This window comes from Leucoraja erinacea, chromosome 1 (assembly GCF_028641065.1).
Source record: "Leucoraja erinacea ecotype New England chromosome 1, Leri_hhj_1, whole genome shotgun sequence".
NCBI classification, from domain to species: domain Eukaryota; kingdom Metazoa; phylum Chordata; class Chondrichthyes; order Rajiformes; family Rajidae; genus Leucoraja; species Leucoraja erinaceus.
Window position 1 is genome coordinate 73,706,895 of NC_073377.1, and position 26,669 is coordinate 73,733,563.

A 26,669-nucleotide genomic window follows, 5' to 3' on the forward strand; every position below is an offset into this window, starting at 1 on the left:
TGAAAAATCTTGAATCTGGTTATAGGTTCTTTGTGTTTGTGATCTGGAGCTCCTTCTTAGTAGCTGTTGGTGAACTATTGAAATGACTGGAGACATACCAGGTCATTCTGGGTTTAATAAATTTGGTAACAGGACCTCTCAGTTGCCACCGGATGCTGAAATCTCGTTCAGCACTGACCAATGGAGCGCAGCGAAGAGTAAACTTGGAGGATTTGGGGGATTAAATACTAACATATGCATTTTAGTAAGTGTGTGGTATAGCTAACCCTCAAATTGGAGATTTATTCCACACACCCCATGAGGTTGTAAATTTGGTCAAATAGATAAAGGAAGTGCATGCAAAGTTTAAGAGGATGGAATCTCAAAGGCCTTTGAGGAATATTAACAAAGAAGGATAGAACTCAAGTGGGTGATTAAAAGGGGCCACAAAATAACTGAGTCTGATTTATTAAAAATAAATAAATAAATAAACAAATAAAAAAATCCCAACGCTTTTTATACCCATATTAAAAATGAGGGTAAGCAGAGAGAAGGTTGGACCACTCAAGGATAAAGGAGGGAATTTGTGCTTGGGGTAAGGGGATGTTGGCGAGGTACTAATCGAGTACTTTGCATCTGTTTTTACCAAGCGGAAGGACACAGGACAGTGACATCAGTATGGAGAATACTAAAATTAGAGAAGTCAATGTTCATACCGCTGGGGTGCAAACTGCCCAAGCAAAAATGTGAGGTGCTCCTCCTCCAATTTACTGTGGTCCTCACTCTGGCCATGGAGGAGGCCCAGGATAGAAAGGTTGGATTCGGAATGGGAGGGTGGGTTGAAGTGCTGAGCCACCGGGAGATCAGGTTGGTTACCACCCCCTCTCCTGGCACTTTCCCTTGCAACCGCAGGAAATGCTACACTTGTCGCTTTACCTCTCAAGGACACAAGCAGTCTTTCCAGGTGCAACAGAGGCTCACCTGCACCTCCAACCTCATCTATTGCATCCGCTGCACTAGGTGTCAGCTGCTCTACATCGGTGAGACAAAGCGTAGGCTTGGCGATCGCTTCGCCCAACACCTCCGCTCGGTTCGCAATAACCAACCTGATTCCCTGGTGGCCCAGCACTTTAACTCCCCCTCCCATTCCGAATCAGACCTATCTATCCTGGTTCTCCTCCATGGCCAGAGTGAGGACCACCATAAATTGGAGGAGCAGCACCTCATATTTCGCTTGGGCAGTTTGAGGAAGGACATTATTGCCATAGAGGGAGTGCAGAGAAGGTTCACCAGACTGATTCCTGGGATGTCAGGCTGTCTTATGAAGAAAGACTGGATAGACTTGGTTTATACCTCTAGAATTTAGGAGATTCGCTTATAGAAACTTACAAAATTCTTAAGGGGTTGGACAGGCTAGATGCAGGAAGATTGCTCCCGATGTTTGGGGAAGTCCAGGACAGTCACAGCTTCAACTCCCCCTTTTTCACACAGTGGTCCGTCTCTGGAACTCTCAGCCGCAGAGGGTAGTCAAGGCCAGTTCATTGGCTCCTTTAAGAGGGAGTTAGATGTGGCCCTTGTGGCTAAGGGGATCAGAGGGGTATGGGAGGAGGCAGCACCTCGTATTCGCTTGGGATGATTGCCATGAGCGGTATGAACATGGCGGACTTCTCAGGCTCGAAGGGCAGGTATGGCCTACTCCTACACCTAATTTCTATGTTTCTATTTTGCACCCCAGTGGTATGAACATTGACTTCTCATCTCTCAGGTAGCCCCTACTGGCTCCTCCTCCCCCTCTCAGCTCTTCCTCAGCCCACTTCCTTTCTTCCCCCCCCCCCCCCCCCCCCCCCCGAAACGTTGCCTATTTCCTTTGCTTCATAGATGCTGCCTCACCCACTGAGTTTCTCCACCATTTTTGTCTACCTTTGATTTTCCAGCATCTGCAGTTCCTTCTTAATCATTAGCATGGTACATTTTTGTCTGAACACCTGTTCAATAATTTAATAGCTGCTTAATTCTGATAAGTTTCATCGACCAGAAACATTAATCATCTCTCTATCTGCTGCATTTCCTACTGAGTATTTCTAGCTTTTTGAGTTTTGTTTTCATATTTTCAAAGTTTTGGTTTTATTGATCATTTAGGTTTGTTTCGAATCCCCTTTGTATGAACGGATGATCTGTCTGTTTATGTTCTTTTCTTGTTATTTTGCGCTCTCGTTCTGGTCTTTGAACCCTTTGCGAATGCAGCTGTTTAGTTGTGCTGTGCTTGCATTTTAGATCAAACCTCAAAAAGCATTTAATGCTGCTGAGTAAAACAGCAGATAGTATCTGTGATGGAGACCATGTGGATAAACGAATCCGTTCTCAGCAGGCCTGGAATCTTCTCCCGACTCAGGTCAGTGCTATCATGAGGTATCGTGTGTTGAGTAGTAAGATATTCTTTATTTTTGTATGGTATTGTCAATCCCAAGGTCTACTTGTCTTGAACAACAGTCATTTTCCCTTTTGCACATTTCGAATTGCAAGTTGCAATTAGTTTTTGTTACTTTCAAAACTCAAACTATTTAAATTCCAGTAAGGTTCCACCTTACCACAACTAAGGAGAATATTGCTTTCGACAACAAATGAATGCTAGAATTGCCTGCATTTGTTAATTTATGCAGATTTCCCTACTTAGCTGCAACTGTAGTCCAACCATAATTTATTGGCTTATAGATCCATTTGTGCAAAATAATTGCCCGCAATTAAAAGTTTGCATTTTATTGCAATTGCATTTAATCCTATGTTTGAGTAAATCAGTCGGTTCTGAAGTCATTAAATCTTTATAGCCAATCTCGTTGTGACTTGCAGTCAATAACGTTTATTAATTTTCCCTCTTCAATATATGACGGTTGGTCTTTGTTCAAGATTGTTCCTAATCTTTAGATCTTCAAGAGTCATGACTCTTTAATTGTCATACGTATTGAAAATGGAATAACGAAATTCTTACTTGCAGCCTGTAAACACAATGCACATAGATAATATATAACTTAAAATTGCATAAATTAAAAATCCCAATATTAGTGCAAAAAAAAAAAAACCCTTAATGCAACCAGAGAGTTCATTGCCGAGGTTAGTGCTCTGTGTTCAGGAGCCTGATGGTTATTGGGAAGAAGCTATTCTTGAAACCGTTGGTGATGGTAGGAGTGAGATGTGAGCATGGAGAGGGTGGTGTGGGTCTCTGCTGGATGCCCTTTTTGAGTTGGGGCCTCCTGCAGATCCCTTTGGTGGGGAGGTCAGTGCGGGTGGTCACGGTGGCGCAGCGGTAGAGTTGCTGTCTCTTTAAAAACAACGGCTGCTAGTTACACTACAGCGAATGCAGCGCCGAAGACCCGGGATGGATCCCGACTACGGGTGCTGTCTGTACTGAGTTTGTACGTTCTCCCCGTGACCTGCGTGGGTTTTCTCCAAGAACTTCGGTTTCCTCCCACACTCCAAATATGTACAGGTTTGTAGGTTAGTTGGCTTGGTAAATGTAAAAACTGTTCCTAGTGAGTGTAGGATAGTGATAATGTGCTGGGATCGCCGGTCGGCGTGGACTGGGTGGGCCGAAGGGCCTGTTTCCGCGCTGTATCTCTAAACTAAACATATGATGAACTGGGCAGTGTTCACTTTATGTAATCATCTTCATTCCTGAGTGTTGGAGTTGCTGAACCAGGTATGATGCAGCCATTCAATATCATCTCTACCAATGGGCTTTCTTTCTGATTGCATCGGTGTACTGGGCCCAGGGCAAATCTTTGGAGATGTACACACCCCCAGGAATTTGAAGTTATTGACTCTCTCCACTACTAGCCTAACGATGAAGTGAGGTTTGTGGATCCTCGTCTTTCCCTTTCTAAAGTTAACAATCAGCTTCTTGATCTTGCTGGCAATAAGAGCAAGTTTGTTCTGGTGCCATTTAATCCGATTTTCAATCTCCCTCCTGTACTTTGAGTAATTATTGCCGGTTATTTGTCCAACAACAGTGCTGTCATTGATGAATTTGTAGATGGAGTTGGAACAATCATGGGTAAAGAGGGAGTGGAACGGGACTGAGCGCAGTCTTGAGATGGTCATCGAAGAGGAAATGTTGCCGTTGAGGGATGAGGAAGCCAAGGATTCAGTTTCATAGGAATGAGCGGAGACTCGGTTCCCTGAGTTTGATATGTTTATGATGGATGATGATGATGAATGCTGAACTGTAGAACACAGCCTGACGTACGTGTTCTTATTGTCCAATTGATCCACTGCCGATTGGAGAGCCATTGGGATTGCATTTCCTCCATTGATCTATTGCGGCAGAAAGCAAATTGTAGTGGGTCCAAGTTCCTGTTATGTACCATAACCAACCTCTCAAAGCACTTAATCAGCATTGTTCAGTAGTCACCGACATGTCACCTTGCTTCTCTTGTGCATCGGTATTATACAATTACAACTTTATCCTGGAGGGAAATTGGTCTGCCACCAGTCAAAAGATACAGTTACAAGGCATTGTTAGTGTCATGTGCATGATAATAATAATGAAATGTAAGTGCTCTATGTAATATATAATTGATGTCCTTTAAAAGCTGGTGGGAACCTTGGGTTTTATTAATGAGAGGTTGAAGATGTCTGCAAAAACCGAAGCCAGTTGGTCCGTGCAGGTTTTGAGGACATGACCCGGTATACCATCAGGGCTTGAAGCTTTCCGGAGGTTCACCCTCATGAAGGATCTTCTGATGTCTGCCTCGTTGACATTGGGGGCTGTGGGGGCCTGAGAAGGCACTTTGGTGTTCTCCCTGTCAAAGTGAGCGGAGACCGTGTTGAGCTGGGCCGGGAGTGATGGCTCGCTGTCTCCGTGCAGTCCTCACCGCTGGGGGTGTGCTCTTTAGATGCAGTCTATACATAGGAAGAACCAGATGTTGTGATTTCGGAAAGTGGTATGATTTCAAAATGTGAGTATGAGTGATAGAGAGAGAGAGGGAGGCCTTTCTTCTGATGGATGCACAGTGGTTGAGGGTGTTTGTTCCTCTGGTGGTACAGGACATGTGCTGGTGGTAGTTAGGATGTGACTTCAAACAAGCCGCATTGAAGTCCCCGGCTATGATAGCACCAGATTATTGGGCACAATGGAGGCTTTCCCGGCTCTTCCAGGCACTATTCTCATTGTGGAATTCTCTGAGGTCGGGGATTACCCTGCTGCCAGGAACTCCGCTGCCATCGAGAGATTGGAAGAGCGCTAATCCAGTTAAATGGATTAGACGCTTGTCAGCGCAGATGTGTGTTTCTTTTAACTGTAGGTTCAAAACTGCAGGATTTCAACATGATCTGTTCTACTGCTTGAGAAATATTGTCATAGTATAGAATCATCATAGATCACCTGAGATTTAAAGTAACATCTCTTGATCTACTTCATCTTACTGTTAGTTTTGTTTATATTATTTACTTAATAGAAGCCTTAACAAAAATAGTTTTTTTTAAACCCCTCAAATTTTGACAACCAGATTAACATTACAGACCTCCAAGACATTTTGGTTGTACTGGGCGGAGAGTCCCCCATAGTAATCAGACACTGTCTCTTTAAGAACAACGGCTGCTAGTTACACTGCTGCGGCAGTTATTGAAATGGACAAGCAATTGCTTTGATCGAATTTTATGCAATGATACTACATTAAACAATGTACCAAGCACCCTTTAGTATTTTTAGCCTGCAGTAACAAATACTCATTTTTGGCTGTTAAAAATAACTTTTCTATTTGAAAACAGCTTGTTGTTTCATGGAGTGGCTGCTAGGTGAGTGTAGAAATGTAGGTGGCTGCATCTCTGAAATACTGAATGAAATTATAGGCCAAGCTAACCTCCCAAAGAACCTGGTCAAAGAAAACTAGCTGCTGAAGAATGAGCTACATAATTGCTAGTTGAAGGGTTAGTTGTGCATTTGAAGTTGGGTTTTTAAGGAGTGGATGTGCTGATGAACGCTATGTACTTCACACCTCTGAATATATTGTTGGTTTAAAATATATAAGTAGTTTGTTGTCTGCCTTTGCATCAGATTCAGACTAAAGGTTACAAATTATGGAGGAAACTAACTATGATAAAAGAACATGGAAGAAACTTTTCCTGCAGTGATATTTGTTTATGAAATGGCATGAGTTAGTAACGAATCTATGATAAATATGTAAATGAATTTCTAGTGCAGAGTATTCAGGTCTTGTTGTTTTGCAGGCTATTTATGCCAGTGTGATCCCTGGTGAATTGATGAAAGGTTACATGGCACAATTTCCCACTTTCCCAAGTTGGTTGGGAAAGTTTTCATCCACTGGCAAGCATGACCGCACTGTTCAAGAACTTACCAGGCACATGTGCTTAAGGTATGGAGATATTATTTTAGCAGAGTAGTTGCTTTATATGAAATGTTTATATTGTGCTTATTTCAAAAAATAAAAGATCTCATTGTAAGACGCCAGCAGCAGCTTGATGTGAACATGAGCTAAAGGAATCGAGATGATCTGTGGTCAGTCAAATAATCTGAAATACTTGAGACTGCAATGCCTTGGTTTCCTTAAACTGTGGGAAGAGGTGGGGTGTGAGGGTTATTATTGGTGTCATTGCCATAATGAGTAGTGATTATATAGTGATTAGGTCTGAATAGATCTATTTAGACTTTAGGTATATAGCGTGGAAACTGGTCCTTCGGCCCACAGAGTCCACATCTACCAGCGATCGCCCTGTATACTAACATTCTACACACTAGGGATAATTCACAATTTTTTTACCAAAGCTAATTAGCCTACAAACCTGTATGTCTTTGGGAGTGTGGGAGGAAACTGGAGCACCCAGAGAAAACTCACGGGATCACAGGGAATACATTCAAACTCCATACAGACATCTCCTGCAGTCGGGATGTAAGCTGGGTCCCCGGTGCTGTAATGCAGCAGCTCTACCACTGTGTTGCCGACGCACAGTACTTTGTACTGCTTCTGTGAAGCGCTGGCCTGCAGTACATGGTCTAAGTTCTCGCCTGTACAAGTAACTTCAGGAAGGTGGTTACCAATGCTGTGCTGGTATAGCCCTGTTTTGGCCCGCTGCTTTGAATAGAAAGAGTGGAAATTTAAGTTCAACAGGTATACACCTATTAAGAAGTATGTTAGTCAGCTCAATGTCCTGTGGCTTTTTGCGTGATTTTTGTATTTGTCGACGTTTATTCTGAGCCCTCACATCTGTACTTCTAATACTGATTCAAAGGACACATGCCAGTAAGCGGGCAGTGAACTTGGATTATCTTCCTTACCTGCGGGATACACTAGTGCGGCCTCTTGCACTTCAGGGAACAAATGGTGTTCAAGAGGCCCTTGAAACGATGGATGCATATTATCTGATGAAGGAGGACGTGGATTGTATCATGGAGATTAGCAGCTGGGGTGGACGACCCGATCCATTCTCCAAACTAGATCCAAAGGTAATCCAAGCCCATTTCTATTGACCACTCGTAATCTAGTGGGATTAAATTAGCTGGTTCCAGGTCCAGGAGATATAACAGAAGCTTCAGTCCTTGATTGAGATTACTCGACGTACTTCAATTCTGTTTCTCCTCAACCCCTATTAGGTAAAAGCTGCATTTACACGCACCTATAACAAAGAGACACACATGACTCCCTACGCCCTACAAGCTATAAAGAAATTGAAACATGGAAATGGTGCTGGATCATCTGTCAACTCTGAGCTTAATGGTGACTTGCAAACTGAGGACGTGCAGGCGGATGAAGCCGAGGATAACTTGGAAATGGATGGAATGATTAAGGTAGGAACCTCATCTTGCACTTGAATGGTTTTCTTAAGTCATCTAGACACCAAATATTAGGATTGCTAGATGTTTGTAATGGAGGAACAAAAAGATATTGCTCTACAAAGGAAGATTGATGCTGAGTTGTATGAGAGAGGATGGTAACCTATCTTCAAAGGAGAGATGGAAGTCTTGTTCTCTGTCCCAATTTATCTTTCGTGTAATAATAGCTGATTGGATAATAACACAACGTTAGAATATCAGGATTATATCTGTAAATCAAAAACATCTGGAAACAATGGAAATTTCAAAAATAAAACACTCAGCGGATCAGGCAGCATCTGAGACCCCTTGTCAGAACGTGGAATAACAGAAGCAACTTTTCTGTAGCAAATAAGGTGGGGGAAGGGTGGGTAAAGCAAAGAGAATATCACTGATAGGATGAGACCAAACGGGATACTGTGAAAGTTAGAAACACATTATGCTTTTTGTCTGTGTTATGTGCTGCTTATGGCAGACCCAGCAGGCCTGACTGCACTATTCGGAAGAGGAAAACTGAGCTCAAGTGATGACTGGTGCATATTGCCAGTCTGACACGGGTATTAAGAAAGAATGAGAGAGTTAAACTTGGAGAATACGCTATAGAGTCCTGAAGACTTCAATGTGCCCAGACGGAAGACATGGTGGCGTTCCTCAAATTTGCATTGGGTCCCATTCTAACAGCGAGGAGACCACAAGCTGGTCAAGCAGGAATGGAGTGGGCACTTGAAGTGACCATTTAGCCGTTGCATCTTCAGCAGGAGTAGCAACGTTTCATATTGTCTCATTCCCCTCATCATTATCAATTTGAGCCTGATCTTCTTGGCGATAGAAAATTCAAGTTGCTGATTGTAGCCAGTGGATATTGAAAGTCTGCTCCATTGGTAAAAGTCCCATTAAATATAAAACCCTAAAGGCTAGGAAGAAATTGCATAATATCCTAAGAGGTTTGCATATAAAGAATCTCACAGGCTTATTGCTATTCAATTAATATAATCACGATGATATTAAAGAATCTCACAGGCTAATTGCTATTCAATTAATATAATCACTATGATATTATTTCTTCTGATATTTTTGAAAATGGGGAGTACGAGTTGTACCCTGTGCAATTATGATTTCTTAAAACTTATTTTCTTTTTTAGCCAAAGAAATCCAAAGCATCGAAGAGCAAAACAGAAGAAAAATTGCCGCAGCATAAAGGAAGAAAAGATAAGGGAAAGAAAAAGGCCACAAAGTGATTTATTTCTTTTGCCTGGAGAGATTGGGTTTGTTTTCACGAGCTGCAGGTCTGCTGTCAGAAAATGGGACTGGAGGGGCCAGGGATAATACCTGGGGCTTGAAACGATTTATTTCAGAGGGCAGTTTTCTTTTGCATTCTTTAAGCAAAATTATTTACAATCTTTACTCTTGAGTAAAGATGCCTGTATTTTTCTGTACATAAGCAAAAACAAAACTATCCTTTTTAGGTATTTTTGAAACTGTAAATTAACAAAATGTGGCGCAGGTTTTTTTGAATAAAGTAATTTTTGCAGTGTCGCCTGCATCAGGAAGATGAGCCCTGTATTGGTCCCTGTGCAGACATAACTGGAAACTGTTTATGAAAGATGGGAGGATTAGTGGAGCTATTCTCTGTAACGGCCTGTCAGAATCTGTAAACACTTTGCCAAGTTTTTGTTGGCCCTACTTGGGAATTAGTTTGACCCCCAGGTCCAGAGCAACAGCAGTGTGGTGAAGTCATGTTGATAATCTGGTGTGCATTGTCTTCCTAAGCCACCTTATTCACGGTTTTGCACTTTCTATCGGAAAAATATCAATCTTAGTACAGGTTGTACTTGGATCTTAGATCAGCATTGAAGTAGATGTGTCTCATAACTAGAGAAAAAAGGTTATGTCACATTCTTTCATTAGATTTAAGCTGTTTGTTAACTTGGTAAGAGCTCATAATTTGCTTTGTTTTTTACTATTTTTCTGCCTGGAGCTTGATTTGGGCAATAATAATAATAATGTATTATCATCCTCTTGGTTGATAAACTCGGCTTGATGTGAGCAAAGAACATTATTGATCAGGTAGACTTGGTTCCAGCCATATTTCTGTGGTGTTTAACTAAGTACCTGATCCTGTCGGTTTACCTAGGTCTTGCACATAAACTAATTGATTTACACTTTTATTTGACAGTTAAAGCAAGTTGCGGTATATCATTGATAATTCAAAGGCTCGCAAGACTAGGCCCTTTAACCTGAGGTTTGGTGATTCAAAAATCATTTATTGGGAATACCAGCTTGTATCCAACTTTCATTGGGCCAAACTCCTACATTGTCCAATAGAGGCTTTTGGGTCCACAAATGGACAGCAGCGTCTGGTTCAAGTTGAGAGTTTTTAGGTGTCATATGTACCTACCTCCTTCTGATGTGCTGAAGCCTTAAGATTTGCTTTCCTACTGGACTTGCAGAGGAGTTGCTGCCATTTCCTGCCTCTGCTCTACTAACTTGGATCAGCTCTGTTATTTTTATATTTAATTTTAAAAAAAAAGTAAAAAAATAGAATTTTCTTAATGTATCCAGCTTGTGAGAAGAGGGTATATTTTAGCTGTGGCATTTTTTTTCCAAAGCAAGGCAAATATCACCTCTTTGGGCTATGCAGTTGAACACATGTGCTGAGATTCTAGTGAATTATATAAGGGTAGGGTACGCATTTATGTGATACTTAAATTCTGTACATGTTCACATTAGTTTAATATGTTTATTATTGTCATGTCAGGTATAGTGACGAGCTGTGTTTTGCATGCTATTCAAACAGATCAGATATACCATACAAGTTTAAACTGAAGTACAGAGTGTAGAATATAGTTCTCAGCATTGTAGTTGGGTGGAAGTGAACGGACAGTACCCAAGCTTATGGAAGGGCCGTTCAGAAGTCTGATAAGATGGGTGGAAGTTGTTCCCGAGACTGTTCCCGAGACTGTTGGTATGTGCTTTTAAGCTTCTGTACTTTGGTTTGGTTTGATTATTGTCACGTGTACAGTGAAAAGCTTTGTGCTACCCAGACAATGAAAAGACTTTAATTATTACAATCGAGTTGTCCATAGTCTACAGATACAAGATAAAGGGTACAACGTTTAGTTCAAGATGATGTTCGACAAAAGTTAGTTCAAAGGTCTCCAATGAGGTAGATGCGTGATCAGAACCGCACACTATCAGGTGAGAGGGCGGTTCAGTAGCCTAATAACAGCTGAGGGGGAAAAACTGTCCATGAATCTGGAGGTATGCATTTTCAGACTTCTCCCCCTCCCTGTCTGATGGGAGGGGGAGAAGAGTTAGTGACTGGTGAGACGTGTCCTTAATGATGCTGGTGGCCTTGCTGAGGCAACGTGAAGTGTAGATGGAGTCAATGGAAGGGAGGTTAGTTTACGTGATGGTCCGGGCCACGTCCACAACTCTGCCATATGGAGCAGCGAGAAGGTATTTGATTATGCTGGCTACTTTTCTGAGGTGGCTTGTATTGTGGATAGAGCCAATGGTGGGAAGTCTGATCTGTATGATAGACTGGACTATATCTACAACTCTCTCCATTTTCTTGTGGTCTCGGGCAGAGCTCTACCCCCGTCAGACTACATTTGGAATATTGTGAGCAATTTTGGGCACCATATCTGAGGAAGGATGTGTTGGCTCTGGAGAGTTTACAAAAATGATCCTAGGAGTGAGTGGGTTAACATATGATGAGCTTTTGATGGCACTGGGCCTGTATTGAAATGTAACGAATAATGTAAGGCTTGGATAGAGTTGACGTGGAGAGGATGTTTCCATTAGTGGGAGAGTCTAGGACTGGAATGAAAGGACGTTCCTTTAAGAAGATGAGAAATTTATTTAGTCAGAGGGTGGTGAATCTGTGGAATTCTTTGCCACAAAAGACTGTGGAGCCAAGTCTATGGATATTTTTGAGACAGATTGATAGATTTGTGATTAGTACGGGTGTCGGGGATTTTGCGGAGAAGCCAGGAGAATGGGATTTGGAGGGAGATAGAGATCAGCCATGATTGAATGGTGGAGTATTGATGGGCCGAATGGCCTAGTTCTGCTCCTATCACTTATGGCCTTCCAAAACTGTGATGCAACCTGACCATATGCTCTGTATTGTGCCTCGACATTCATGAGTCACTGAGGATCACTATGCCACATTTCCTCACATTTCTCAGGAAATACAGGTATTGGTGTGCCTTGGCTATCACATCGATGTGGTTGGTCCACATTAGTAATATTAATTAACACCAAGGAACTTTAAACTTGCATCCATTTCCACTGATGCATCATTGATGCTGATTGGGCATGTCCTCCACCATGCTTTCTGAAGTCAGTAACTACCTCCTTTGTCTTGTTCATGTTGAGGAAAGCTTTTATTGTCCTCAATGGTTCAATGGTACTTTATTGTCACGTGTACTGAGGTGCAGTGGAATTTGTTGCCATACTGTCATTCAAAAAAAAGCAACAAGATACATAACTACATAAAGATTAAACATAGAATAAACAGCCAGCACAATGGCACGTGGGAATCCTCAAGGAACACAGCATAAGGGGAGACCCACAGTCATCAATCAATGTTCGGGCCACACACACACGCGCTCCTTCACTGTGATTTGTCCAGAGTTGTACCGACTGATGTCACTCTCTCTGCAGTCCCTGTCCGCCCGAACAGTCAGAAAGCCGTTCCACACTTGCATTAGAGTCCGGGATGCCACATGGAGCTATGCCCCTGCAAACACTGAGATCACTGCATTCACGGCACTTCCTCCGAGTCCTCACCAGTGCAGGCAGCACGTCCATCTTGGTTTTCGGGTGACCTCACATGCCCCACTGTGATGGAAGACAAATAACTTATACCTTTTCTCCCGCGATCGGGGCAATTGAAACATCCGCAGTCAGGGCGACCATCAGGGAGATCGAGTTTCCTGCGGTTGGGGCTCCCGAAGTTGATCCCTAACAAAGGGACCGCCGGCTCCATGATGTTAAGGTCGCAGTGCAGACGGAGATACGATATGGAAAAAGTTGCATCTCCTTCGACGGAAGAGATTTAAAAAAAAATGTCCCCAACCACCCCTCCATAATACAAAAACTAAAATTACACTAAAACTTGCAAGTAAAAAGAGACTAAAACAAAAGAAGAAAGGGAGGAGACAGGCATTTGGCGAGGCTGCCACGTACGGCGACACCTGGTGGTGAAACATGTAGATGCAGTTAGAGCCAAATTTAGCATGGGACATGAATGCAGTTAACTCTCCTCGTGCTGCTTGTTGAACAACAGTGCATCTCATTAAAATGTTTAACATGCACTGGAGGTGCCACAGTGAATCTAGAGTTAATATCTCAACTGGATATTATCCCTATCACTGGCAATTTAGACCCAAACCCATAACACTATCTTGATTTGGCAGAAGGTGGATTTGGTGCTGGTATTATGCAGTATGATCAACATTGGAAGAATTAGTAAAGTACTTCCTGTGGAAGATGGTCTTGTGTCTAAATTTGATAAACTGTAAAAGGTAAGATTTATTAAAAAAAATAACAATGAAATGACAGTGGAACTATAATTAGGAAAATTGGGTTTGTGAACAGAACGCACTTGCAGAGTATATATTGCACATCATTGAGAATATTCAAATACTTTTGTTTTTCAGTATTATTGGTGTTGGTTTATTGTCATGTGTACTAAGTTATGGTAAACTGTTTTGCATGCTATTCAGGCAAACCATATACATGAGTACCTCGGGTAGTGTAAAAGGAAATGAGTGCAAAATATAGTATAGCTGCAGTGAAAGTGCAGATTTGAAAACAAATTCCAGGTTGCATTGAGGTAAATTATGATTGGGAATTCATCCCTGGCATATGACAACCTTTTGTGAATCTAACAGGAGGAGGAAAAACCTGTTCCTGTTGAACTCGGCTTGTTAGAAATTTCCTTGTGCAAATAAACCCATAAAGTAATCAAGATTACAAACAAAAAATGCTGATAATATTTTGTTTAAAAATTGGCAACATTGCTTGTAATATTTGAGCAGAAATCCTAAGTTTCTTTTGAGGGCACGTAACTTTAATTTAAAATTGTTGCAGAATAAAACAATCCTTAAAAACTCCATACTGCATTTATTAATAGGCTATTTTGTATAAAGGTGCTTTAATTCAAGTTTGTGTAAGCTGATATGCCTTTCCACTTGCAAAAGCTTTTTTCCCCTGTGTAGAATTTTAGTGTCAACTTTAAACCATTTTGCTTTGATCTTATTTTATGGAACAGTACTGAATCCCAAATGTGGGGTAACCAAGGTTATGTTTAAATGTGAAGTTATGTTAGTCTTGTACATTGAACCCTAAGCCAGAAATTATTCACCCTCAGTTTTGGACTTTATATTGGAGAACATAGATGCTCTAACTAGAGAAAAAAGTTGTCACATGCTTTCATTAGTTTTAAACTGTTAACTTGGTAAGAACTCTTACATGACCTCACTTTCTTATTCAAATGAATCCCAGTAATTCCTCAGATTAATCTCTTCCCTTCTAACCCCTCCTCCCCAAAAAAATTATATTGTTATCTTTAGGTAATTTGTGATTATCTTTTGCTCCCTTTGCTGCTCTATCCCCGTTTCAAATGTCTATATTTGCAAGGAGAATCAATGTGTGACCTTGCTGTGAGTTCTATAAGCCTGTTCCAAATCTATTGACTGGGCATATTGTCTTCCTCCATTTATCAGTGCTGTTTTAACTCATTATCTTGGCATTGTTCGATCTTTGATATTGCTGAATCCAAATATTTGATGTAAATGGTGAACAATAATGTTCCGAGAGTTAATCCCTGTGTTGATCAAGAATTGATCCCCCATGACCCACTGGTTTTTAAAAACTCTTTTGTACCCTACTCTTTTAATTTTGCTACTTGCTCTTTGACTTCGTGTTCTGCATTTTAATCATGTGTCCAAATCGCATTACTTTATCGATGGATTTCTGGATGTCCAAACGTTATACTTAATTTCCTTAATTCTTGCCGTTTCAAGACATCTGCTGTGGTAAACCTCTGCCGTTTTGCAGTCTGTTATTTTCATTTCTACTATTTTTACTTTTTTGGTCATCCGAAGGATACCACTTAAATTTAATACACACATCGATGCCACAATAAAAGATTTGTTTAAGATTCACAATTGCTGTATACGAGATCTCTGGCACGAATACTTTTATGATACAGTGCATATGTAGAAATTGCTGTGGTTATCAGCAAACATCCTGTCATCAAAATGCAAGTAACCACTGACTCTTTAGATTGAGTGGCATTGGTATGGCATTGGTAAGAAAGTCAACTATACAAACACTGTGTCCTCACAAGCAGGGAAGAGGCTGGATAACCTGTGGCAAGTGACTCGTTACCTGATGTCACGGCCTTACCAACATCTACCATTGTGATTGAAAGTTCTTTGTCTGGATGAGCACTGTTCCAACAACTCAATATGGCAACATCATCCAGGAGAAAGCAAGCTGCTTGAAGTTCCTCTCCAACTTACACACCACGCTGACTTGCAAATATTATCAGTTCCCACCTCATCACTAGGTCTACATCTCAACCTCTTCACTGAACAACATTGGGGGGGAAAGCTTCACCAGAAAGACTGCAGTGGTTCAAGTTAGCAGCTCATCATGACCTTAAGAGCAGACAGAGGTGGACAATAATAGCTAGTCTTGCCAGCCCAGAAAATGTATGAATAAAGAGGACTGTCCATGTTTGAGATTATGACTGGATATGGTAGAGGGGCAGTAAATTACAAATAAACACAAAGTACTTGTGCTATAACTCCAGGATAAATGCTCAACTAAGAAAACCAAGCCCCAAACCAAAGTATTATCTAACTAAATACACCATCTTGCAATAAATTACTCCATATGCAAAACCCCCAGCTACCTCCATATTAATTGGCTCCTAAAAAATATGAATCTTGTAGCTGCAAGCATATCATTGGGTTTATCAAGTGGGCACCTACATTCATTGGTGTTTCGCTGAGTTATGCCATCACCCAAGGTCCTCTGTCCTCTAGTACATCTGGGAGATTGGTTCTGTCCACGAAGGAAGACACGAACATAGTACTGGTTCATCTCGTCTGGCATTTCCTTGTTCCCCACAATAAATTCACCTGTTTCTGTCTTCAAGGGAACCCTATTTTGCTTAACTTTTTTTTCCCTCTTCAAATACCTGAAAAAAATGCTTTTACTATCCTCCTTTATATTCTTGGCTAGCTTACCTTTGTAATTCATCTTTACTCCCGTAATGTCTTTTTAGTTGCCTTCTGTTGATCTTTAAAGGGTTTCCAATCCTCTGGGTCCGCTCATCTTTGCTATATTATACATCATTTATTTTTATACTGTCCTTGACTTCCCTTGTCAGCCACCGTCGATTCTTACTCCCCTTGGAGTCTTTCTTCCTCTTTGGAATGAAATGATCCTGCATCTTCTGGCTTATTCCCAGAAATTCTGTACCTGCCATTGTTGTCCCATTATCATCCCTGCTAGGGTCGCTTTCCAGTCAACTTTGACCAGCTCCTCCCTCACGCCTCCATAGTCCCATTTGTTCAACTGCAATACTGACACTTCCGCTTAGCAAAACCAAGGAACTGATTGTGGACTTTGGAAGCAGTAGGATGGGGACCCACAGTCCCGTTTATATCAACGGGTCGATGGTTGAAAGGGTCAAGAGCTTCAAATTCCTGGGCGTGCATATCTCTGAAGATCTATCCTGGCCCGAGAACACTGATGCAATTATTAAGAAAGCACATCAGCGCCTCTACTTCCTGAGAAGATTACGGAGAGTCGGTTTGTCAAGGAGGACTCTCTAACTTCTACAGGTGCACAATAGAGAGCATGCTGACCGGTTGCATCGTGGCTTGGTTCGGCAATTTGAGCGCCCTGGAACGGAAAAGACTACAAAAAGCAGTAAACACTGCCCAGTCCATCATCAGCTGTGACCTCCCTTTCCTTCGAGGGGATCTATCGCAGTCGCTGCCTCAAAGGCTGGCAGTATCATCAAGGACCCACACCATCCTGACCAAATACTCATCTCGCTACCTTCAGGTAGAGGGTACAGGAGCCTGAAGGCTGCAATGACCAGGTTCAGGAATAGCTACTTCCCCACAACCATCAGGCTATTAAACCTGGCTCGGACAAAACTCTGAACATTAATAGCCTATTATCTGTTTATTTATTCATGTGTGTATATATATAAAATGGTATATGGACACACTGATCTGTTCTGTATTCATGCCAACTATGTTCTGTTGTGCTGAAGCAAAGCAAGAATTTCATTGTCCTATTAGGGACACACGACAATAAACTCTCTTGAATCTTTCTCAAATTGCAAATTAAAACTTATCTATGGTCCTGATGGTTCCTTTACCTTGAGCTCCCTTATCAAATCCGGTTCATTACACAACACCAAATCCGGAATTGCCTTCTCCCTGGAAGGCTCCAGTACAAGCTGCACTGAGAATCCATCTCAGAGGCACTATACAAACTCCCTTCCTTGAGGTCCAGTACCAACCTGATTTTCCCCAGTCTACCTGCATGTTAAAATCTCCCCTAACCACTGTAGCATTACCTTTACTGCATGCCAATTGAAACTCCTGATGCGACTTGCACCCTATCTCCAGGCTACTGTTTGCGGGCCTGCAGGTAACTGCCATTAGGGTATTTTTACCCTTACATTTTCTATTCATACTGAGTCTACATCTCGATTCTATGTCACCCCTCGCCAGGGACTGAAACTCATTCCTTATCAACAGAAGGTAGACAAAAATGCTGGAGAAACTCAGCGGATGAGGCAGCATCTATGGAGCGAAGGAAATGGGCAATGTTACCAACAGAGCCACCCCACCCACCTGTCTGTCTTTTCAATAGGACGTATAACCATGAATATTCAGTCCCCAGCTCCAATCCCTTGCAGCCATGTCTCTAATTCCCACAACATCATACTTACCAATTTCTAACTGAGCCTCAAGCTTATCCGCTTTATTTCTTCTACTTTGCACATTCATATATAACACTTAATTCGGTATTCACCACCCCTTTCACACCAGTTCCTATTCCTATTACTCTTATCCCTTCTTGAACTTTCCATCCCATTAATTTGGGTGTCTTTCGTAACTTTTCCTTCCCCTTTAACTCCACCCTTGTACTCCCAATTTGTCAACCCCTCCCCCCTATTAGTGTAAGTCCACCCTTGTTGCACTATCAAACCTGCCTGCCAGACAGTTAAGGTGTAACCCGTCCCTTTTGTACAGGTCATCCCTACCACAGAAGAGATCCCAGTGGTCTATAAATCTAAATCCTTGCTCCCTGCACCAGCCCCTTAGCCACATATTCAGATCCCCTATCTCCCTGTTCTTGCCCTCACCAGCACGAGGTACTGGAAGCAATCCAGAGATAACCACCCTAGAAGTCCTGGTTTTCAGCCTTCTCCCCAACTCTCTAAACGCGTTGCAGAACCTCTTTCCTCTTCTTCCCGACGTCATTTGTGCCCACGAGCACAACTACTTCCAGCTGCTCTCGAGGATGTTCTGAAGTCGGTTTGAGCCATCTTGAACCCTGGCACCAGGGAGGCAACAGACCATCCTCGACTCTTGAGCCAAAGACTCGCACTTCACTGCAACAAGGCCGTTCCCCAAGTGCAAGCCCTACTTTTATTTGCTGTTCAATTAACTAATTTTACAAGTTTGCTAATTTGGATTCTGCAGCCAATCCCCGCACTCGTTCCTTCCCTGCTGCTCCTCTGCCGACCTTGCAGGTTCCTAATATATGAATTAACCAATCTCTAACCTTTCCACCTTAGAAATTGGCACCTCATATACTGTCAATGGCCACATCAACCTAGGAAATAGCCCCAATTGAAAACACCGCAACTTCAACTTGCCTGGAAGCCCTGACTTCTCTATCCTTTCCAACCCGTCAGTAACTTCCTTATTAAGTTGCTAAACCTATTCAGTGTCATCCAACTTCCTGTTATACCACCGACCCAAACTTAACTGGTTTCTCCATTATAGACTTCATTTCTCTACCCTTCCTCTTGCCAAAGAAATACCACGTGACTTCAATCTACCCCATTTAAGATTATCATTTACTGTAACTTCTCCAACAACCTTCTTGTACAAGCTACTGTTGTGGTCACCAGGGTCATATCCATATAGGCCCTGATTGGAGGGAGGCGCAGTCTGGCCTGCTGATGATCCACCATGATGCTCTAATCACCAGATTCATTGCCATTGTTAACGTTTACAGGAAAATTCTTGCAAATATGCTTTCACTAAATTTACTATTAATCCTGGAACTCTAAAGAAATCAAAAGCATTCCAAATAAGACTGTGGCACATATCCAAACGCATTTGCCACGTCCAAAAACACTACATGCTCTCGAGCTTGGCTGTCTGAATCTGGTGACATATTACACTAACGTGTTCTAAGCAAACTGCAAGACCTAGGATTCCTGCTTTCTGCACTGTGGTATCTATTAATCTGTTCCTTTCTAAATAACTTGCCAGCCTCTATGCCACTATGCTAAAGAAAATGTTGGCATCTACATTTAGGAGACATAGGCCTAAACTGACTTAACTAAAGACTTTCTCCTTGGGAATGCAAATTCCCCCTGCTCTACGTCAAACCGTTGGTATGACCTGCTTCTCACAAACTATACGCAAGAGCCTCCACAAGATTCTAAGCACATCAGGTGCACTTTTATATACTCAGTAAGGGAGTCCATTCCGCCCTGGGGCCGAAGAAGTCTTTGCCCGCTCTATTGTGACTTCCACTTTGGTGGTAAAACATCTAACATACTCTACCTCTCCTAAGGGTGGTTTATCTGGAGGGAAACCCATTCCTCTTCTTTTCTGGATCCGAGTGTGTCCTTTTTAAATATTAATTTTCCTTTGAAGCTTTGAGCTTTCCACCTTTTTCCTGACTAAACATTCTTTTAACAAATTTAAACGGATCCCTATAAAATGCTGACCTGACTCGCTCCTTTCTCTTCCACCTGTGTTTTGCCCTCCTTAATATTGCGAACCGATTTCTTAACTCTTCTTGCAAAACATTAATTCCCTCTCATCAACTGTAGCCTTTCTCCACTGCTTTCTCAACTCTCCTCTCCTTCACTAATCTCTTGATTTATCTCGCGTCTAGATCAAAACATGTCTAGAGCCTGCACTTTTTCTCAATAACACCAAACCTGACCGCACCATATTGATAAATAACCTCTCCCATCTTATCTAACTTGTTTTCCACTCTCCCTTTCAGAGCCCCTAACACCTTTACCAAATCTATATTACCAGTTTCCTATTCCTTCCTTTTTACTTGCCCTAGGCCATTTAACTCTAGGTTTCAGCCCACCGTTCTTCTCCCTGACTGGCAGATTAACCTTGCCACCACCTTCATCCCCCTCTGCGGTGTTTGCTCCCTCCTCATCAGTAACGGGGGTAATGATATCCTGCGAGCTGTGGTTTTCTACGCCGGACTTCTCGACTTGACCGACTTCTCAAGAAGTACTGCTCAATGTGATTTCCCTGCACTCCCTCTAACTAGCACTTCTTCTTTCCCTGATGTATTTAAGTAATGTGTGAATATTAATTACTTTGTGTGGAAATGAGTCGAGGGAACAATCTGATACCTGGGACTGTAAGATCATCAATAAAGTGGATTGAAGAGCAATATAAAAGAACTTCATAAATTGGTAATATGGCTGTACACCACCTTGTGCTTATGAACTAAACATCGCAGTTGGAAATACAAGGCCAGTAATCAACTTTAGGGCTTGCTGTGTAACTCCAATGACATACAGGTTTGTAGGTTAATTGGCTTGGTAAATGTAAAATTTGTCCCTAGTGGGTGTAGGATGGTATTAATGTGCGGGGATCGCTGGTCGGCGCAGACCAGGTGGGCCGAAGGGCCTGTTTCCGCGCTGTATCTCTAAACTAAACACAAGTGGAGTGATGTAAGCCGCTAATTTTATCACTGAAATACTTTAAAGATGTGAGGTTTCCACTCTGGTCAGGATTAGAAAGGGTTTGGCAGCAGAGATGAAGAGGAACCCATTCATTCCTCAATGTGTGCTTGTAAGTCATTCCCCAACAATGCAATGCTAGCTTCTACTCAACTAATTTGTTTGGGGACATTATGCAACTTTTAAATTAGATTTAAAAAATTGAAATCATTATTTTAATCAAAGACAATGTTTTGAGGTGCACTACCAAGCAACCAACTCAAAAGTTCATGAAAGGTGCGTGTAAATGGAGACATCAGAATAAAAGTTGAATTAGCTCTAATGTGTTCTAGATCACGATAGGTTGATTTTTGAAATCATCCATTAATCATGCATTTACTAAAAACTTTATTAAAAATTTAATACATAATATAAATGTAATTTGCATTTCCGCAAAGTGATTATATACATTTTCTGTCCATAAATATTTAAAAATGAAACTAGATCTACACTAAGCTTGCATTAGAGCTTCATACTTGGTGTCTTGAGCGTCTCCTGCTGAATCTGCAAAATAACTAGAGCAATGAAAGTTATTTTGAACTTTGAGCAGTAAAAATGACAATTAAACATTGATTTAAAGACGAGATCTTGCTTTCAATCTAAAATAATCAAAGCAATTTTTCTATTGCCTGTTTTCTACAAATTTGTTGTGTTTCAAATTGCATAACTACTTTAAGTTATTCTGGGTTTGTCTTTTAAAAAGCAGCAAACTGCACACAAAATTGACGATGCAAAATAGTGAATTGTGTTTCTGTGAGTTATTTTGCCTGAAGTGTTCCATAGCGGACATATTGCTGGAGCAGTTACTGTGTGCATCATATTGAACATCTAGCGAAGGTATCTTGATTGTTTATCACTTTCTATCAATGAAGTGCTGCGTTACCTATTGATGGTTAATGAACACAGGCCCAGGTGGGAAAACATTCCTGGTCCATGAAGGATGAAGATAATTGTAATGCCAACATCTTGTCCCCATCTGGAATGATTGAATCGGCTATTCTCCTGCTTTGTTCATTGCTGGTCAAATGGCATTTACACTTTTGCAAATGATTTAAGAATATTAGGGACTCAACTGTGGATGTACTCATGGAGTATCAGTTTGGCCAAGCTTTGCAGAAAATAAAGATGGATCACTTTTTTAATGGAATTCAGTGGTCTGTGAGCAGGGTGGACATCTTGGTTGAAAGATAATGCAGTATTTGGAGGGACTTGAGCATTGATGAAGCACTCCAAAGAACGTTGATGAAATGCCTTGGGACAATATGTAGTCGATTAGTAAGTCGTACATGTTGATGTAGAAATTATTCTACTTATGTAAAATTGCAGCCATTAACTTGCAGTGTTAGCCTAGCACATCAAACCAGGGTCCTCCAAAACCTGGTGCCTTAACAAACAATGGTTGCTGATTGACAAATTAGTTTCCAGGCTGTACGTTCAAAGCTAAATTTCAACCGTAGCAACTGCTTCATACTAAAGAAGTTTAAGGGGTTTTACCTTCTCTGAATTCTGTTACAATGCTTGGGATGACTAGGCTACAGATCACTACCCAATTTATTTTTGGGTTGCCTGAGAGTGCTTTTGTTAATTTAGATTTTGAATGATGCAATAACTTGTTTCTTAAAAATGATCACTAATTGAGTAACCACGAAGCAGTTGAATATATCAGCCTGATGATCAAATAGATTTTGCAATGTGCTTGAAAGAAAGTTGAGATTTACTGTGTAGATTGCGAATATTGTGCTTCATACAACAGTCTTTGTTCAATTAATCTCACTGAGCAGTTATATTTCCTAAAAACACATGGCAGGTACTTAATTTTGCCATCTTAGCTGTTTTGAACCGTTGCATCTACTTTAACCATGTGAACTGCTGCAACCTTATTTAGGGAAAGATTCCGGAGTAGAGGAGATTAAATGCATTCAATCACATGCAAGAGTTGAAAGTGAACTTTATGCGTACCTTGTACATTGCAAGCTTCATTCAACCTTCTCTTAATCAGCATCCTCGTGCAGGAAGTACGGTGCTGGCTCAACGATTTTTGACAACTGCTCTGCGCTCAGTTTTTCTGCACACATTGGACAGGTCTTCTCTGTAGCTAGTATTCTACATATAAAATTGTGTGACAAGAAAAGCAATACCATTCATTTATATTGGGAAATATTCTTGTTCTAAATTTATGAATCTATTTTAGTGAATTATATTTTTGTGCACACTTAAAGCACACAAAGATGAGAAAATTGAGTCCAGCTGCTTGCTTCTGATTGTGACAGCAGCTAAAACCCATGGAATTACCACACTTCTTGGAATATACCTGCTGTGGATGTTAAAGCTTTTAACTCACATTTTGAACTCTGAATACAATCCAGGAAAGTCACAATGAGGGCAAACTGTCCAGTCATCCTTCACCATATGGCGACCCTGTTAAACAAATTCCAACACTGAGTACTGTAACACTCAAGTTTCTATTGACACTCGCATGGTAACCAATGTTCACACATTTGAAGAGTTAAATGGTTTGTTGGAATATTGTCAGTCTACCTTAAAACCTAATGCTTTGAAACTAAAGGTTTTAAGTTAATTATAATTTTTTAATCTTAATAAAGTTAAATTAGTTATGTTTTAGGATATTTTTTTATAGCAACAGTACAACTCAAGACCTTTGCATATTGTTAAGAAATACAATGCTTTTGCTATGGCATTGGGTACTCAGAAATTGCTTAAGTCCATTAAAGAAGGCATGAAAAGAGGATACAGGTACGTCCCAGGTTATAACAAAGTTCTGTTCCTGAGAACTGTTCACAACCAGAACAGTTTGTAAGTTGGAAATGTGGCTGATCTGGAATATATTTAAATAACTTAAGCCAACCACGGGTAGATCTAGTTAAACCAGGGTATTTACATTAATCATTCACCTTTCTCGGCAAGTTATTACCGTGAACAGAATTCCCACATGACTTTTAAGGATTACCTGGCATTGTGTAAGAAGTTTGTTGTCATGTGTACTGAGGTGGAGTGAAACACTATTTTGCTTGCCATCCAATCAGCTCAAAGACAATAGGTGATTATAATCAAGTCCATAGTGCACAGATAAAGGGAATTACATTGGGTGCAAGATAAAGTCCAGTAAACTCTAATTAAAGATAGTCCGAGGGTCTCCAATGAGGTGGATGGTAGGTCAGGACCGCTCTCTAGTTGATATTAGGATGGTTCAGTGGCCTGATAATAGCTAATGATCTACCAGCGATAGATTAAGACAAACGAGGATGTCAGGAGATAATTCCAGAACAAAATAGTCTTGTCGTAATTCTCATCGACTCCCACTACAGATTCTACCACTCAATTTACCAAACAAGGGGCAATTTAATGGGTAAATAACCCACCACCTTGCAAATCTTTGGGATATGAGAAGATATCAAACCTGTTGGAGAAAATCAGTGGTTACAGGGAGAATATGCAAACTCCACAGACAGAAATACTTGAGGTTTGATTTGAACCCGAGTTTCTGGCTGTGAGGTAATGGCTCTCAGCAACATGGGTGCATTATATAGTTTATAGTGGGGTGAGACGTTAGAGTATTATAGATGAGTCTTAGTGGTTGATTTCAGGATAACATGACTGGGAAAGCAGGATTCTCAAATGTAGCTGAATGTAGTTAAAGGACATTGTATTCTTAGAATTAGTGTTTCAATAGAAATCCAAAGATAAACCATTAAAATCTAGGATTATTACAAGATGCTATACAACTGAATTTTTGATAACAGCATGTTTCTGAAGTCAGGCGATGGCTTCATTCTCTGTTACTTGTGAACAATAAACATGTATTCCCCCACAAAACAGCCATCTTATTAGAGGATGTTGTTTTTTTTCCCCCCCCTCTACTTTCTAATACTCACAGTAACTATGCAGTAAGGCAGATTGTTTTTACAGCCTGGACATAGTAGCTCGCACTCAGGTAACTGAAAAGCACAGTATGGGCACGGTGTAATTAATTCTTCCACTTCAGAAGCATCAGGACGCCTAATGCAGATCATAAACAACTTTTTAATTGTTGAAAGCTAACATAAAGTGCTATAATCATTTAATGACACACATAACCTCCTTGTCGCCCAGGCTTCCAGCTGAGATCTTTATCTCCATTCCATCTAAAGTCGCTCATTTACATGAATAGTCTTATGAGGTTCAATACTTGTGGCATGAATCATCTAATACATGCACGTAGTATTTATCATCTGGTGTTACTCACAGTTAATCATATTTTAAGAGAAACCAAATACCATGCAATATTCAATAGCATCTTTATATTTCTCACAAGGTTTCTAACATTTCATGAATAATATTTCTGATGGGCAAATGGTCAAAATGGGAAACAATGAACTGGAGTACTTAATCTGAAATAAAACAGAAAACGCTTGATGTGCACATTGACCACTGATCTTCAAAATGAAGTATAATCATGTATTTTTTTATGCTGCCTGACATCCTGTTGTTTAACAGAACTGTTTTTTTATATAAAAGTAGAAGTAGCATATACATATGTATATGTATGTATATGATTAATGTGGAAGACCATGGAATCAGCTCTTTTTAAAAAATCTGTTCTATTTTTTAATTAATACCCCAAACAGACAAAAATGCTATGCAGTGAGTAATACAAATTTGTAAGAACTGTATCTTAAGTTCAACCATTACTATATTTCCCACTCATATTTAAAAGCTAATTGCACTCAAAATTCACCTGGATCTATGCAAATATCAAAATTTGATGGCTAGTAACACAATTTGCACTGTGGCACCTCTTGGATTGGTGACGTTTTGGGTCGGGACCATTCGTCAGGAATGTGGACTCAAGCCCCATTCCAGAGAGCTGAACAAAAGGCTGATACTTCAGTGTAATACTAAGGGACTGTTGGAGGTTTTAGCAATGTGTTTCATCAGCCTTGCAGTCTGGGTCTGCCCAGGGGGTCTTCACAGATGAGCAGGGGTTCACTTTACATCCTATTTCTTTCTGCTCTACATAAATTGGTTGCATATGTTCATTATGATAGTAACTACATTTTTAATTTGTTAAGTTTTGGGATTTCCTGAAATCATGCAGGGCACTATGTGATGCAAATGCCTCTTACTCCGTGCAAGTAAGTAAGTTTATTGGTCAAGTATTCACATACAAGGAATTTGCCTTGGTGCTCCGCCCACAAGTAACAACATGACATACAGTGACAGTTGAGAATGACTCGAAAAACACTAAACAATAATAATAAGACATTAATGATAAAACACCATTGATCAAGCATGTAAACCAACAAAATACCAGATCAAAGGGAGGCTACAGATTTTTGGCTGTTGAGTAGAGCAACTACTCGTGGATAAAAACAGTTTTTATGTCTGGCTGTGGCAACTTTGACATTCCGGAGTCGCCTTCCAGAGGGAAGTGATTCAAATCGTTTGTGGCCAGGGTGAGAGGGGTCAGAGATGATCTTGCCCGATCGCTTCCTGGCCCTTGCAGTGTACAGTTCATCAATGGATGGAAGGTTGCAGCCAATAATCTTCTCTGCTGATCGGACGATTCGCTGCAGCCTCCAGGTGTCTTGCGTGGTGGCTGAGCCAAACCAGACCATGATGGAGAAGGTGAGAACAGACTCTACGATGTAGAATTGGACCATCATTGCCTGTGGCAGATTGTGCTTCCCCAGCTGCCGCAGGAAGTACATCCTCTGTTGTGCCTTTTTGACTGTAGAATCGATGGTAGCCCCCCACTTAAGGTCCTTGGAGATGATGGTTCCCAGGAACTTAAAATACTCCACAGACGTGACTGTGGTGTAGTTG

At 41.0% G+C, this 26,669-nt stretch overlaps 2 protein-coding genes across 3 annotated transcripts in view; one reads left to right on the forward strand and one right to left on the reverse strand.

The window, feature by feature from the left end:
- The window catches only part of rfc1 (replication factor C (activator 1) 1), a 55,782-nt gene extending 46,431 nt beyond the window's left edge, over positions 1–9,351 (forward strand). Inside the window, exons 21-25 of the mRNA XM_055637555.1 lie at positions 2,254–2,371; positions 6,202–6,347; positions 7,222–7,435; positions 7,583–7,777; positions 8,944–9,351. Of these exons, the coding sequence (XP_055493530.1) occupies positions 2,254–2,371; positions 6,202–6,347; positions 7,222–7,435; positions 7,583–7,777; positions 8,944–9,039 (769 nt within the window). The 3' untranslated portion in view covers positions 9,040–9,351. The remainder of the gene's footprint in view (positions 1–2,253; positions 2,372–6,201; positions 6,348–7,221; positions 7,436–7,582; positions 7,778–8,943) is intronic.
- An 11,826-nt stretch (positions 9,352–21,177) lies between these two features.
- The window catches only part of wdr19 (WD repeat domain 19), an 81,157-nt gene continuing 75,665 nt past the window's right edge, over positions 21,178–26,669 (reverse strand). Inside the window, exons 34-37 of one of the 2 annotated variants that reach the window (XM_055637539.1) lie at positions 24,740–24,863; positions 23,188–23,264; positions 22,806–22,949; positions 21,178–21,350 (exon numbers count right to left, since the gene is read on the reverse strand). In XM_055637539.1, the coding sequence (XP_055493514.1) occupies positions 22,838–22,949; positions 23,188–23,264; positions 24,740–24,863 (313 nt within the window). In that variant the 3' untranslated portion in view covers positions 21,178–21,350; positions 22,806–22,837. Of the gene's footprint in view, positions 21,362–22,805; positions 22,950–23,187; positions 23,265–24,739; positions 24,864–26,669 lie in introns of both variants that reach the window. The other variant, XM_055637528.1, reaches the window with a different exon arrangement.